Source organism: Solanum tuberosum, unplaced genomic scaffold, assembly GCF_000226075.1.
Source record: "Solanum tuberosum cultivar DM 1-3 516 R44 unplaced genomic scaffold, SolTub_3.0 scf00116, whole genome shotgun sequence".
Classification (NCBI taxonomy): Eukaryota; Viridiplantae; Streptophyta; class Magnoliopsida; order Solanales; family Solanaceae; genus Solanum; species Solanum tuberosum.
Genome location: NW_006239040.1, coordinates 1136195 through 1153019, shown reverse-complemented (window position 1 = coordinate 1153019; position 16825 = coordinate 1136195). Strand labels below are relative to the sequence as shown.

The following is a 16825-nucleotide window of genomic DNA, read 5'->3' as shown; positions in this document are numbered from 1 at the left end:
TTTTCTTTTTAATTACAGTAGAAAGGGTTCTAAAGAAGAATCTTACACTTTGTCAGACTATCAAATATAACTTTACAAGAAGAATTCAACAAAATTGAAATTATTTATATTACCTCTTCCTCTTCTTTGGTTGGTACCGAATCCAACGCAGTTTGAATTTCCTCTTCTAGAGGACCATCTACTTGTAGTTTTGTCATCGCCTGGACCACTGTATCTACAACCTGATCAAATATATAATCATTTGTTAAATACTTTTATTCAAGATGGTGTACTAAAACCAAAAACAATCTCACCTTCTCGGTTTCATTCATATTTCCAATATGAATCAGAAAGTATAGCATTCCAGGACTCATAGAGTCACTGGATGACCATTCATGATTTGAATTGAATGAGCACACTTCAATATAATACACCTGAAAAATAAACTAATTAGGATATATTACAAAGGAGATTTACTTCTAAGGAATATATGACATACCATTCTTTTTTGATGACGAAGAATGTCCGTCACTTTAATTCTCATGAGTGACCTCAAAATATTCAACAAATATCGATCCTCATCCTGTCATAAATACATATCCTTTTAAATTAAAATATTGATTTGTTGAATAATTTATGAAGTTTATATTGTCATACCAATGTCTCCTTCTCCAGATAAAGAGGAAAACTTATACAAATATAAGCTCCATTCCCACTGTCCATGGCCATAGGCACTTTCTCCCTGTCAAGTTGAACTTTGTTTAGAAATTTATTAAACTCGTGTATAGGGACCTATAAGAACCCACCCAAAAAAAAAAAAAAAGAGCCGATAGAAAAACAACTCCCCATATTTGGCCACATCAACTACAGTAAGCATGATATCTTGAAAGAACAAAAGCAAGACTAAAGTAATGTCATTTCAGAACGACAAGACTAAGGCAAATGTTCAACATGAAATTAAATTAAAGAACAAGTACTTCAAACAAGTATCTTTCAGATATAGATAAAATGATATGCAAACGCAATGCTCACATTGTCACAGCCAGAGGGAAATGGGAAGGTGCTGGTGTGAGCTTCCCACGTTGAAATTCCATTATAGGCACAGAAGGCCTTGGTATTCCACCCTAAGAACAGAATTTTCTCAAAAACATAACATACAAATATGACATTACAAGAATGAAAATTCCAAAAGAAACTTATGCCTCAAACAAAAAGAGAAAAACCAACCAAATAACGGGACAGAAGAGGATCAACAGAAGCAGAATCGAACTTCCCAATCATAATAACTCGAAAGCTTGATGGATCTCTAAAGCAATTTTTGAAATATTTCCATGCCTTTGATGTATCAACTTGGGAAAGATCCTCAGCTTTGAGGGGCTGATAAGAGAGGTTTATTAGCAAGAAAGCACACAAATAAACTAGATTCGAACTTAGCCACTGCCCACATGCCATGATAACAAATCTGATTTAAGCATTTTCCTCTTACAAAATGTCAGTCTTTTTGTTCCTCAAAAAGTTTAACAGAACTTATATGTCAAGTATTTTGTACTTATCTTGAAGGTACTAGGTACAAGGCACACACCAAAAGACAATCACCATAGCTGTTCAACAACTCCCTATTCAGCCACCGGGGTAAATTCATAATCCTCTAGTTCCATGTATACCATACTATAAATATTCCACAATATTTTGCAACTTAACGAAATATCTTGTAACTTAAAGTAAATTCTGAACACCAATGTAAAAGGTGTTTGATGCTTAGATACTAAAAACGGCAACTTATGATGTATGAAGGTTTTCCTTGTTAAAGAAATTGCACATAATTATGAAATGGCACAAAAACAGTAGAATGATATAAAAAGAGAAGTAGGATATGAAATTGAGAAAAGGCTAGCAGAAAGCACAGTTCCTAAATCTTAAGATAACTTGGTAAGACTGTGATGCAAATGCAATGCAGCCATTTTATCTTCAAAGTTAATAGTGGAAGGGGGAGGAGTGAAGCTAAGATAGTTATAGGAAATAAACCAAAACTATCTTTCATCATAATTCAAGATTTTAGCAACTTATTGAAGACTAAATATATTATTCATCAAACTTGGAAAGAATTGAAAATTCATTTGGTAATACAGACCTTGTAAATGCAAGATCCACCGCTATTGATCTCCTTGGCAGTATTCACTAGGATATCCTGCAGGCGTTGATGTCTGGGAGACAGACGCTCTCTTAGGTCATCAACTACAGCTTGCAAATCTTCTTCTTCAGGTTCTAGGTCACTTGTGAATAGAAAATATACAATCTGTAGGCATCCATGATCAAACAGAACCATGACTAAACAATAAACCCAACTAAAACATTGAATCAGAATAAGCATGTTAATTTTCTTAAACCATGTGAAACTGGAAAACTTTGTGAAGTAGAGCTCCCCCACCACAAAGTTTTCATGAAGAAGACCCCCTCCCAAAACAGTATACAAGGAAAACAGCACAAAAGCAAAGCACCCGCTAGAACAAAAAATAAATTGGAACATGAAATGTGGATATTGGGTAACACAAAGGCAAAGGTAGGCCTAATTCTGGCTCAAACGCACCAACTTCTTTTGTGGAGAACACTGACTGAACTTAATAAGCATGAATCTTGGAAGTTGAATACGAATAACAGATCTACCAACAAACCTGAAGTGCAAGTTTGATATACGATGAGTCAACAAAATTCGCACTGAAAGCTCTTTTATACTCGTCCACCGCAACCTTGAAACCGACTTTATCACATGCAGTAAAAAATCTCTCAAAGCTCTTACACAAGACATTTTGCCCTATTTCACATGAGAACAAGCAACTGAGGAGATCTTCTTTTGCCAGTTCTGAGAGACCTCCATATGAGAATCCACTCAAGAGCACCTGTAACAAGGAAATATTTGAAAGAAAAAAAGAAAACTGAACAAGCAGGACTAGGTGGAGCATTATTTTCCTAAACCAATCGATGCAACATTTCCCAAATCATCACCTAAGACAATAATAGAATAGATATTTCAATTATATACCAAATAAATCCCATCTATACAGCTATCAGTACTTTGTAAACTTCAACACCAAAACATTTAGATTAATTGATGTTTCCCATTTCAAAATCCTAGTGTGTGTGTGCTTTTGAAACTTGATTGAAAAGGTCAATAATTACACTCTAACATGGATGAAAATATACTTATCCTCTCAGCACACTATCTTTCTGTATTTAGACATGAAAGCAGGTGAAAAAGAAGATGAGAGATCTCATGAAAAAGAAACAGGGAAGAACATATGGAAGTATAAAATCTAGACTAAATTAATTTATTTTCACCCCTTTGAGAAGGGGGTTTGTCATTTCCTCCTGCTGAATTTTGCTGGGTGTTTTCATATCAACGTGCATACAATGCTTTGATGTATATGCAAGGATGGGAACATCACTTGCAACATTTTAAAATTAAGGTAAAAGGAGTTCCAATACTCTGGACAATGCAGGGGATTTTCAAATAACTGAAAAATGAATTAGGGAGATCGGGAAAGAGATTTTATCAGAACAGAACATCCTCTATTTCATTTATCTCCCCACAAGCACTAGAATAACAATTGCATTTTCTTCATCTCTCATCACCACAAGTACTAGAAAAGATACAAGACAAAAAATAGATACAAGCATAGATGCTGGAAAAAGCACTACAATTTACAGAAGAAAATGGGTGGGATGCATATTCTACAAGTGATGCTTCTCAATGTGTCTAGAGCATGGGTCACCAATAGATACAACAATACTGCATTAGCCTTTATTATAATTTCAAATATTTGGGGTGTTTGCTATGTAAAATGCATAAAGAATTAGGGGGGAAATCTATGTATAAGTATTAGACTTATACAGTCAAAACATTGATTGATTTTCACCCCCATTGAAATGGAATTCGGTCATTCGCTGGATTTTGATGGGTGTTTTATATCTACATGCATGCAATGCTTTCACGTTTATAGGCATCTATGGAACGATGAATCATCAACTTTCATTATCAGTATATTATTAAGGTATTAAGGTAAAAGGAGTCTCAATACTCTGCAATGATGCAGAGGAGTTCCAATACTTGTAAAATGAATTCGGGAAATTGGGAAACAGATAATATCAGATCATACATCCTCTTTTTATCTCCCATCAGCACTAGAATAACGTAATTGAGTTTTTCTTTCATCTTGCATCACCATAAGCACTAGAAAAGATGCAAGTCGAACATGGTATTCTGTATTCAAAAACTTACTCCTAAAATTTCACAGAAACAGCCATTTGTCTAGCAGGCAGCCCAACTAAACGTAAGCAACGGGGTGAATGGAGGGCCTATCACTGTTCTTTTTGGCACAGAATGTACAATACAAGAATAAGTCAGAAAATTCAACTAGATTTAGCAAAAAAAATAGATAATTCAGCAAACGAATTAAATGTCTATAACAAAAATAGGGCATGTCAGATCATTACCCCCTCATCATCCATTGTACACTGGTAAGTGACTTGCATCCCATTGGATAAAATGAGCTCTACAGCTCCAATATCAGAATGTTCCACTCGCTCAACAATTTTCCTGAAAATTGTGTTCATGAAAGCAAAAGCAAAAAAAAAGATAATTATCACTGACAACATAACTATAATACTCTTGTGTTTTGGATCAGGCCAGTCAAACGCAAGTGCAGAGAGGTGTACCAACTGGAATATCTTATAATTAGGATTACAATTACAACTTCCTTAAACTTTACAGCTTTAAATATGACCTAATTCGTTTACCTATACATACACACACAAAAACATGGCGTTAATGCCTAATTGAGCACAAGATCTAACTAAATTAGGAAACGAGTTTGGTTCAATTGTAAAATAAGTGGATAGGATCTGAGAGTTCCCATGTTTTGTAGTCGAAGCCAGTATGTATGCAACTCTTGATTACAAGATGTACCGCTGAATGCTGCATTGATTAAAAATTACATCAAGAAAGCAAGATATATTTAGTAAAAGGATATTTACCCTGATTCAGGCTCCATCTCTAGTATCAGATTGTTTGAACCCTTCACTTCTTCATCTGACCGTTGAGCAAGGGATCCCTCTTTTTCCAAATCAGTAATCTTCTGCAATGACCCCTTCATATCCTCTTGTGTCACGAAATTCTTGCTTTGAAGTATGATAACTGATAAATTAGATGCTTTACATTGCAACTCACAGAAGCTCTTCATCTTTTCCACATTGACACCTGAAAAATGGAGACTAATTACATCCTGCAGCTGTCAAACAAATCTGTCAATTACATGATGAAGTAAACTACAAAAACTTACTTTTAGTAAGAGCTACTATAAGCTGTGCCTGCAGCTTAGGACACAAATCACATTCACGATAATTGAAGTGCTGCATGGGAAAAGAGAGAATGAGTTCTTGACACTAATTTAAGAAATAAACAAGTACAGGCCATTTGAGACATACTCTAGTGTAGTTCTTTTGAAGTTCCTCTGAAGAATGATCAAGACGATTCCGGTATTCGGCCCCAGCGGTTTTCAGCCAAAAGACACATCCTTCACTTAGTTCATTTTCTTCTATCCCGTGGACTCTCAATCGTGCAATCTAAATAATATGTGCAAAACAATATTTATTGTGCAGTTATGTGCTTCATTGCAGAATAACTTTAATCGATTTATTGATCAAGAACACAGCTGCTCTAAAAAGATAAAAAGAATATAAGAAATACTGGTGAATTACCTCAACAAGGAATGTCTCTAACACCTTAATTGTTTCATATCCTTCACACTCCACCCAGACCACAAAATTGCTATACATCTGTGAATCATTATCTCTAGAGTACTGAATTTCTTTTGGGTTGCTCATGCTTAAAAGAATTTTCTTCAACCTTTCAACAATGACTTTCTGAAGAAGTATTTGTTGAAAGTATATGAACACCTCATTCACACGTTTACCCCATTGTTTCTCAAACATAAAGGAAACATATACCTGAGACATCCCCCACTTCACAAACCAAAGAAGAAGAAATGCACGCATTAGCGATGATTTTCCAGAAATTTGACAATAAGAAGATACCTCATGAAGGAGTTCGACATTGCTAAAACCAAAGACTCTACAATGAGCATGCAGTAAAGAGACAAATTAGGTCTTAACGACTACCTTCAGAATTTCACTATTGACGTGTGTGGTCAATCTAGGCTCACATTGTTTGAGAAGAGGGAACTCCAAATGTTGTGGCACGCCTCTTGGTTGCCTTTCAAAGTAGGTTCTAACCAAACCAATTATACTCTACAAAAGGAAATAGAAAGGAAAAGGAAAAGAAGATGAGTAATTTATGACCGTTGAATCAATACATAAACCTAGAGAAAGTTTATGACAAACCTGTGTTTCAGTTGCATCACCCACAACAATAACAGCCATATTGTTTGGGACATACCACTTCAGGTAAAACCCCTTTACAATATCCACGGAGAGATCTCGTACATTTTTTTCTGTGCCACCCAGAGGCTCAGCGTACTAGAACACAATATGGACAGCATCAGTTGACAAGTAGCTTATAGTACATTTAATGAACCAAAACAGGAAAAAGTTCAAGTAAAGATCAGAAGACACATGCAACACGTCCTTCAATCTATATTAAGAAACCGTAATGTGTAGTAACATACATGTTGCATATCTCCCCTTTATGTACTTTAAGAAGATGCAAAGTAATCATAAACTGTCTCAAATTCCACATTTCAAGTCAATGTTATACCCTAATTAACAGTCTAAACAGTACATTTAGGGATTGTACATGTAAATAGAGATTCACACAACCTTTGTTCCTTGATATAATTGAGCACTAAAAATGCGACTATGTTGTTTCTCAACAATCTGAGAACCATGCCAAAGCTCATCTATTACGATTAATTTCTCTTTCTCAAGTTCATCAGACGTGACAACAAGCTGCAAAATAAGTTTTTAAATTAGGAGAATAACCAAAACACAAAAAACAAAAAAAAAAACAAGGACGATATGAAGTAAGAACCTCTTGAGAGATTGCAGCAGTTAATGCAAGTGCTTTCCTCAAATCCTCCGAGTTGGTCACAGAAAAGTTATAACTTGTATGGTCCCAATATGTTTTGGCCTGTTGATGAGCACCACACTGATGTTTGAAAGCTTTTAAATATTCAGTCGCATCTGAATTGGTATATCCATATCCCTCCAGAACTAGATGCTCAATAATGTGCGCGACACCACGCTCATTTTCTTCTTCACAAACAGCCCTGGTCAAGAGTCATGAAAAACTATATCATAGGGCAAATCCAAATGCAACTATTATACATTTACAGTTCAACTATTTTTCCAAAATAGATAATAAATCCTCCATATTCTTTTATTTACTTAGACATTGGATATGCTGGAGCAGTAACTAGAGTATGATTTAAAAGTTCGTAATAAGCAACAAACTATTTGGAAATGTCATTGTTACTTTGAAAGAAAACAAAACCACAGCATTACACTATCCAACTCAACCCTCCCCTGTGACAAAGAATAACAGATCACCATGATCCAATCACCTCAACAGATGTTAGCTAGTTACTAGAGTTTAGTTACATTCAAACTCAAAATATATACATCCATGTATATTCCCTGTACTTGTTCTGTTTTCAAGTTCAAATCTCTAGTAAACACCATATAAAGCTATATATATCTAGATTTAGCACAGTGGCTTTCTCTGGTTTGTGCAGAACTGTTAACCTTAGTAAAGACACAACCTACCGATCCACATCCAACCTACATGTACATCTACAGATTTAGCACCATGGCTGGTGCACCATCCTCCTCTACAGAAGAAAACCTCCCAATCCACATCCAACCTACAAGTAGATCCAAACCGACGAGCCTGCTGCCTCAACTTCACAGGTCACCATCAAACTATTTTGTGACCCATAGGCCCATTGTAAGAAAATAAAATCATAGTATCTCACAGCACTTGATAAAGCAAAAACAAAAAATTACAGGAAGCTCGAAAATAGTACTATATTTATAAATACACTACACAAATGCTAGTTATTCTGAGAATGAAAGCTTCAAAACAATAAAAAATCACAAATAACTCCTATAAATCGAAATACTCAGAGGAACGAGATTACATACCCTGCTTTTACGATCAAGTTCACAAGTATTATATCTTTAGGTGTGCTATTTTTCTTAACATAGTATGTTAACCCATTTTGTAGGACGCCATGATGTTCTACTTGGAATGGAGCACTGGACAACTCTTGCTCATAATCCAGCTTCTCTATGGGCTCTAAAAGTTCAAACTCATCCGGCTCATCATAAGACTCGACTTCCCATTCTTCGTCTTCTTCTTCCTTATGCTCCGAAGGTTCCGGCGATGGTTCCATATTCACCGATTCAAAGCAAATTGTAACTTAGCTCAATGTTTTTTTTGTGCTGCTCTTCTTATTCACTTTCTCTCCCTCTCTGCTCACACACTAAGTACCTCTACTTTTATATGTAACATTTTAATTTTGTGTAGAAAAGATTTTCGTAAATATAAATTTAATTTGTTCAAATGGATAGTACAACAGCTATTTCTTTGCCACTGAGGAGGCCTGCCCCTGCACCTGCACTGCACTGCAGTGTACTGGGGGCTAGTCATCTTGTTGCACAAGAAAATCATACACTAGTGTCACATATATTATTATTATTCCACGTAACCACTTTGATTAAGTATTCGTTTGGACTCGAGATTTTGGTATGGATATAACATTTGTGAAAGTTAAAAGAGGTGATTCGAAAGATGCGAAGGGAGAGAGTGACGAGATTTCGGTGAATTATTTTGAAGTGCGTTAGCAATGCAGGTATGTTTGAAAAAAGATGGTGTAAATAAGAGTGAGGAGACTGAGTGTGTCTACTATCGAGAATTAATTTGTTCAACGGCAAAAGTTATTCATCTCGTAAGGGAATTAGTGAATAGAAGGAGAAAGTGTCACTTATTCATTGATCAAGAAGATCGCATATGACAAAGGGGTTCTTTAAAGATGTTTGGAGACTAAAGGACTACCCATACCTTACATTCAAATGTCATTTTTCAATTTTAATTCAAACATTAATTCTTTTTTTCAAGCCCACTAATTATGAATAGAAAAAGGCTCAGATATTTTATCGAATTTTGAAAAGAGGTTTATTTATGTCATTTTCATTTGAGAAAATATTCATACATGTTACTATTTGTTTATTGAAAATAGTTTTGAGTTTATAAAATTATTTTTCACTCGTGTTCATTCATGATTCATGGTCACGTCATTAATTACATTATTTTTTAAAAGAGAAAAGGCTCGGATTAAATATGCTATTGAACTTTGAGAAAATGTACAAATATGTTATCGAACTTTGAAAAAAGACTCATATGTCATGCCTTTTTTCAAACGAATATGAAATAGATGAGTCAAACTCTTAATAGATTATATAAATGAGAGTTTCCCATTTTTCAATGTTTTTTCCTATTATGAATTTACGACTTTGTTTCTTGCATTAGTGGATTACTCGAGCTGTCTGGCAGATTAAATAAGTTGCCTTCGTCAACTTATAAAGAAGTGGACTCGTTACAAGATGTTATTAATGTTATGTCAAATTTCTCATTGAATGTTTGTTTTTTATACATAAAATAAAAAATTGTTCGCACAGCCATTTCTTTTATTCAAATTTTAAACTACTGCGTACGTTGTACTCCTATTTATTTTTTTCTTTCAAATCAAAGTCTTGCATCAAATTAAACATGAAGTACTTGAAAAATAAACCCAGTAATCCTTTTTTTTATTTGACAATATTTTTATTTTTTATCCTATATTAATCCAAACAACTCTTTTTACGTCTTGCATGCATGGTAGTGCTCTTTCTTGGACGTGCCATACTTGTTTAACAAAAAAAAGATATTAAAAATAAATAAATGAAGAGTAGGACACATTCTTTAATGTTGGACATATTTAACAAGAGGGTATTTTTGGAATTTAACAAGAGGGTATTTTTGCATGCATGGTGGTGCTCTTCTTCAATCTAATTTGTGCAATGTATATACGAAGTTAGGGAATTAATAATAAAAATAAAAAAATATGCTTTTTGAAATATTTGAAGTTTAATTTGTTATAAATTTATTGAATCAGTGGGTTCTCCATTTACTTAATAAATGAACTACTTACATTTATGTATAGGTTCTATGAATTATTTTGGAGTATTTATTACTAACATGGTGACTTTTAGAGGGCTTTCTCAACCTATTAATTGAGTTGTTATCTATCATCGTGGACAAATACATCGGTGGCCCCTAAAAGTTGACACCAAGTTTCACTTAGACACCTCAACTGGACGATGTTCATTTAGACACTTCATGTAGAGTCTCATTATGTCATTTTGACACTTTGTGCTGACATGTCAAAGTGAGTGTGATACACTCAACAATAGCATGTGAAAGACTTAATTTAGTCATCTTTAATTTAGGAAAACAGAACAAATATATCCCGAACTGACGTAAATGGTATGTGGATACCTTTCGTCATACTTTTGGGACATTGTCCCCACTGCCATAAAAAAATTAGAGCATATATGCTCTTCACTCTAACGAAAGACTAAACAGGACACGTGACACAATCTTATCTGTCGATCTAATATTTAATAAATATCGGGTCGGTGGATAAGATTATGACATGTGTATGTCCGTTAGTATAAAGGGTATATATGCTCTAGTTTTTGGACGACAGGGGGACCAATTCCCCAAAAGTATGACGGAGGGTATCTGCTACCATTTACGATAGTTCGGGGGTATATTTGTCTTTTTTCCTTTTATTTTATTTTCTCTTCTTCTTCTCCATTTTTCAAGTCACCACCTTCCACCATTTTAAGCTTAAACTCCTTCAATGGAGGTCGAATTTTTTTATAAAAATCCATTTTCAAGTCATTTATTTCTTCATTGTATATTACTTTTCTAAATCTATCATCACCTCCCTCCACTTTTTTTACCAGTAAAATGAATATCAACACTCGTATTTCATATTTATTCTCTCTTTCTTTCTTCCTCTCCCTCCTTTCTTCCCACAAAACAACACTAAAAAGAAAGAAAAAGAATAAATATGAAAAATAGTAAAAGAAAATAATAATTTTTTTAAAAAAGCACAAGAGAGATTTTGAGTGTAATGAAAGAGACGATCTCCGGTGGAAAATGAGGGTGAGATACCATCACCGCTCTCCATTTTTTGGCCTAAAAATTGAACACCAACACTCATATTTTATATTTTTTCTTTCTTTCTCTCCCTCCCTCCCTCTTTCTCCTCTATTTTTTTCTCAAAACAACACTAAAATAGAAAGAAAGAAAAAGATGTGATACAATTTGAAAAAGTAGATTAAGAAAAAAATAAAAAAAATTATTGGGTGTAATGGAGAAGACAACTATCATAGGGCGGGGGAGGGGAGGGGGGTCAAATTGATTTTTTTTAGAATAATATTGCATTTACTAAATAGATTTTAAAATAATTTTAACTTTAAAAAACACATGTAATCATTTAACTGGTTGTTTGTCACGTCATCAATGAGTGTATTATATTCTTCTTCAGCTTTTTTGCTTATTGTCAAAATAATACAGCGGAACCCTATATGAGTTGTCTAAAATGAACATCGCTTAGTTGAGAAATCTAAATGAAACTTGATGCCAACTTTAGGGGGGCATCGATTAGACATATTTGCAGACATATGATAAGATGATCTCTATACTCTAGCTACTCTCCATGTCTTTGGCTTATCTTTCTTGTAATATATTGCTTATATTTTGTAACAAAGTTGTAATTATTGGATTTATAATACTTTTTATGTCATTCATAAATTGTGTTATTCTTTTTGTCTCAATTAATATGGCATAATTTTGAAGAATCAATCAAAAAAAAATTTAAAGCTTTTGGAATATTTGAATTTGTTAATTATTGAGATTTATAATACTTTTTACGTAATTTTCAAACAATATATAATTCTCCTTTTATTCCAATTAATGTGACATTGATCAACCAAATTTTTATATTTTAAAAATATTTAAATTGTTAATTATTAAATATATAGTACTTTATGTAATTTTTAAGTATGAAATTGAATTTTTTAAGTTGTTAATTATTGTCATATATAATTATATCATGAGTCATTACTGAATACTCCCTCCCGCAACAACAACAACAACAACAAGGTTTTTATATCAATAGTCACCCAAAGTAAGGTTAGAAAAAGTAGAATGTATATAGATTATATTTCTATTTCACAGATAAAATGATTGTTTCCAATAGATCTTCGTTTCGAGAAAGAATATTTTAAAATAGTCTAGAACTTTTTTTTAATAAAAGTACAAAAAACAATCAACAAATAGTAACAAAATAATATAATAGCAAGAGAAACAACAGATAGGGATGGCAATAGGGCGGGATGAGGTGGGTTTAAGGGTGTGAGGGGCGGGAGGGATGCAGGACGAGTTGAAGTAAATTTTTTTAACACTGGATGCGAGGGCTCTCAAGTGTGGTAGAGAATGATACAGGCGAGAGATTTAATAGAACATCAAATTTTATGGCAGGCGAGGAAGGGATCATCTTTAGTATGGCATGATAATTGGACAAGATTAGGTGATTTATACACTATCACAGGGGATAATTTTGAATGGGATGACAATTATGAGAGAATTGTTGAACTAGCTAGGAATGGTGAATGGGAAGTAGCTATCTTGAAAGAAAATTTTCCAATGGAACTGGTAGATCATAGTCTTTCCTGCATAAAACCGCCTAATGGAGTGGATGAGTAGGGTAAGCCCTGCTGGATGTTAGATACGAAAGGGACTTTCTCGGTTAAAACAACTTGGAATTACATTAGCCATAAGGAGAAGCCGAACAAAATTCATACACTGATATGGAATAAGAGAGTCCCTTTTAAGATGGCATTTATGATGTGGAGGCTATGGAAATTTAACATACCCATAGATAATAAAATAAGGAGATGGGGTATGGAATGACCATCAAGATGTTGGTATTGTGAAAGGCCGGATCAAGAGACACTATCACATGTGTTTCTAAAATTAGATTGTGCTAATAGGACATGGTCCTATTTTTGCTCTTTTGCAGGCTTAAATATGTTCTGGATTACAATTAAGGAAAGTTATTATATTATGCTGTGGTGGGAGACAAATGTCAAAACAGATACGCGAACTTTTTATAGAGCTTTACCAAGTTTTATAATTTGGGAATTATGGAGAAGAAGAAATAGGAGGAAGCATGAAGGAGAAACATATCTCAACCAAGAGTCAATCATACACAATATCACGAGAAATATGTACATGTTGATAAAGTGTAGGAGACCAGGCATGAGATGTTCAGGAAACTGGCAAGAAATGATAACGGAAGTAGAGGACTACAATCCAAGAGTGAAGGTTACAAGGGTATTATGGGAATTTCCCCGAAAGGGATGAGTTAAGTACAATACTGATGAAGTATCAATAAGCAATTCGGGGATGAGTTCTTATGCATTCTGTCTGAGGGATTATTACATGCAGAAGGTGCTACTATTGACATCACAACTAATACAGATGCAGAAGCTAAAGCTGTATTAGAAGCTTGTAAACATTGTAACCAGTCTCAACACAATCAGGTAATAATTCAAACGAATTCTGTGCTTTTATATAAAGTACTAGAGGAAAATGGGCAACTCCATGGGTAATTGCAGATATGGTGGAGGAAATATAGGCATGCTTGTGAAATAAACAATATAAATTTCAGCATATTCTAAGAGAAGGAAATCAGTTAGCGGACTATTTTGCAAACATTGTTTTAGACAAAGAAAGATACAGATACTCACAGTTTAAAAGCATAGAGACAAGAGGAATGAAGATTTTAAATAGTGACAAGTTACAATGCCCATATTTAAGAATTGCACCAAACAGGGGATAAGAAGGGCAAGGAAGATACAACATCAGTTTTTTTCACAAGCACAACATATACAAAATCCATATAGGGGAAAAGTGTGAAATGTTATCTAGCATAAATTACTTTAGCCAACAAAAAAGACTCCGCAAAAGGGGAGGAATTGAAGTCAAATTGAATCGATTACACCTGGAAGGAGAACGAGAGCACGAAGAGACGGAAGCGGTGGGTTCGCCAAGGCAGCATCAGTGGTTCAGATGTTGGGTGGGAGGAAATAAAGTGGAGTAAATGTTTTAGGAAACCCAAATCTAATGGAAGTGTTTTTGTAGGAAGAAAGTTTATTCAGTTAAAGTGTGTATTTCCTTTTTTCCTGAGTTATCAAATAAAAGGATCCCAAATTTTTATTTTAAAAATAATAATAATAGAGTATTAATTTATTAAAACAATTTCTTTAAAATTATTAAAATATTCAAGATAATAAATGAAATAAAATGTTTTTATTGAATGGTTCAATAAAAAAGCCCCTCGATAAATTTAATCTACCTCAAATTCTCTTGAAATCAGACATATACCCTCTGATCCATATAATAAGATATTTTTATTTGGACATACATGTTAAGAATTTACTTCTTTCTATAAAGTATATAAGATATTCTTTTTTTAAAAAAAAAAGGGGGAGCGGGGAGAAAACAAAGGAAAGAATTATAATCTACAGAATGAAACTCTCATAATAAGATGAAAATTTACAAAGTCAATTAACTAGGATATTAAAATTTCGTGCAAAGTAAGATGCATTTTTTTTTAATTCAATAAGAAACTACATTACGTATGCTTATTGTTAGAGCTGTCAATATGGGTTAGCCCACCCCATCCGGGCTAGCCCATACAGGCTTTCACATTTTACGGGCCAGGTCAGGCTAGCCCATTTTTGGTGTGGGCCAGAAAACGGTCGGTCCAACCCACGAGTACGTGGGCTACAGGTTTGCCGGGCCAGTCCACTTTTTTAAAAGTTATATATATTTTTATAATTATTAAAATTAAATTATAATTTAAAAATATTATCATAAATATCGACAAAACAATATTACATGGTGTTAATGTTACTACTTGTTAATCAAATCCACAAATAAAATTATCCATGAAACTTATGGCGTATCTAACACTTCATGAAACCTATGGCGTATCTAACACTTCATGATCATCTTCATCAAGCATATCTGAATCAACTTGTGGGAAGGTTGTCTTAACATCTTCATTTTCATATGCAATTTATATGTGGTTTCAATTAGTTAAATATTAAAAAATAACTAAATTGAGAATTATAATATTTAAATGTACACAAAAATATATTAATTACCAGTTTGAGAAAAACCATGTAACCAGTTTCGAGTAGCAACAAGTGTTTGGACATTTTCATGGTGGATGCAACTTCTATACTTAGTGATTTCTAAAAAACTTTAAATAGATTCTGAGTTTGGATCTCTTTAATTTTAAATTTTAATATTATATTATATTTTTTAATTAATTTGTATTAGCCCACGGGCCGGCCCTACCTATATTTCTCAAGCCCCACAAATCAGCAAGCTTATTCAGGCCGGGCTAAAAAGCCCTTTTTTTAAATGGGCTCCAAATTTTTTAGCCCAGCCCTATTAAATCCCGGGTTAGGCCAGGCCGGTCCAACAGGCCTAGCCCATATTGATGGCTCTACTTATTGTGGAATTTCAATTTTCATTAAAGAGATTCAAAAAGTAAAAAAAGGATAATTAAAAGGAGAGTTTAAAATCAATTATATAATATACATAAAATTAATTTTAATCGCAATAAATAATATAATTTCTCTCAAAAAGTGATTCATATGACCCCTCTATCCACTTTGTTTTACAATATGCGCATAAATGTATCATAATTATTAATTACTTTACCATATGATTGTTCATATAGTATATCATTATGTATTGTATTTTATATTTGCCCATTAAGATAACTCAAAATATAATTCAAACACACAAAAAATATAAATTGAAAAAGAATAGAAAAAAAGAAACAGCCAATGGAAGATTGTCACTTGGAATATTCTTCCTTATCTTTTTTCTAACAAACTCACAATTGATTTCCCTCACGTCACTTTCACCCGTACAAACACACTCTCCATTAATAAAAGAGCACAGGCACACTCACGTATCGGAAGGGAATATCACTTGGTCTGTTTGGAAAGTCACTTGATAATTAAAATTGGTGTAATTATCAGCCTAGTAATTACATTATCTATTAATTACATTGATCTGTTTGGTTGTCACGGTGTAATTATACATGTCATGTTTGGATGTCACAGTGTAATTACACATGTTCTATTTGGATGCACAATTGCAATTATAAAATTATAATGAATTTTAAAAATAAAAATTAATTATTTAAAATTTATACTAGACAAATGAGAAACTTTATAAATGACATTAAATTAAATATTTAAGATATATATTCTTTTTTGAAAATATATTTATTAATAAACATATTTTCTGTAACTAATATTATGAAAAAATAATTGATTTATATTTTTTTCAAATTATTATATTTCAATTGAATTGATTGTAATAACTAAAAGTATGAAGTTTCTACGAATCTCGTGAAATGTATGTTTGATAAAAAGAATAATACATAAATAAAATGTCATAAATTATTAAATATTTGACAAAAATATAATCTATCAATTTTAATTAAAAAATGACGTATGTGAATTCAATATTACTAAAACAAATGAAACTGAAAATATAACATAAGTTATAAATTCAAAACAAAAAATTTAACATAATACTCTTATAACAAATTTCAACATAGCAATAAATATGATTTATTTTTATTTTTTCTTAATAAAGAAAACGTAAGTCTATAACCTTACTTAACAATAA

General features: G+C 33.1%; 1 protein-coding gene across 1 annotated transcript; it reads right to left on the bottom strand.

The window, feature by feature from the left end:
* Positions 1-1007: 1007 nt before the first annotated feature.
* LOC107061084 (probable zinc protease PqqL) lies at positions 1008-8384 on the bottom strand. The gene is made up of 14 exons (XM_015309826.1): positions 8134-8384; positions 7022-7259; positions 6811-6939; positions 6376-6510; positions 6154-6282; positions 5734-5982; positions 5461-5598; positions 5316-5385; positions 5011-5233; positions 4471-4573; positions 2652-2876; positions 2111-2275; positions 1207-1356; positions 1008-1103 (listed from the first exon to the last, which is right to left on the bottom strand). The coding sequence occupies exons 1-14, from the start codon at positions 8382-8384 to the stop codon at positions 1008-1010; spliced, it is 2301 nt and encodes a 766-aa protein (XP_015165312.1).
* Between the last annotated feature and the right edge of the window lie 8441 nt (positions 8385-16825).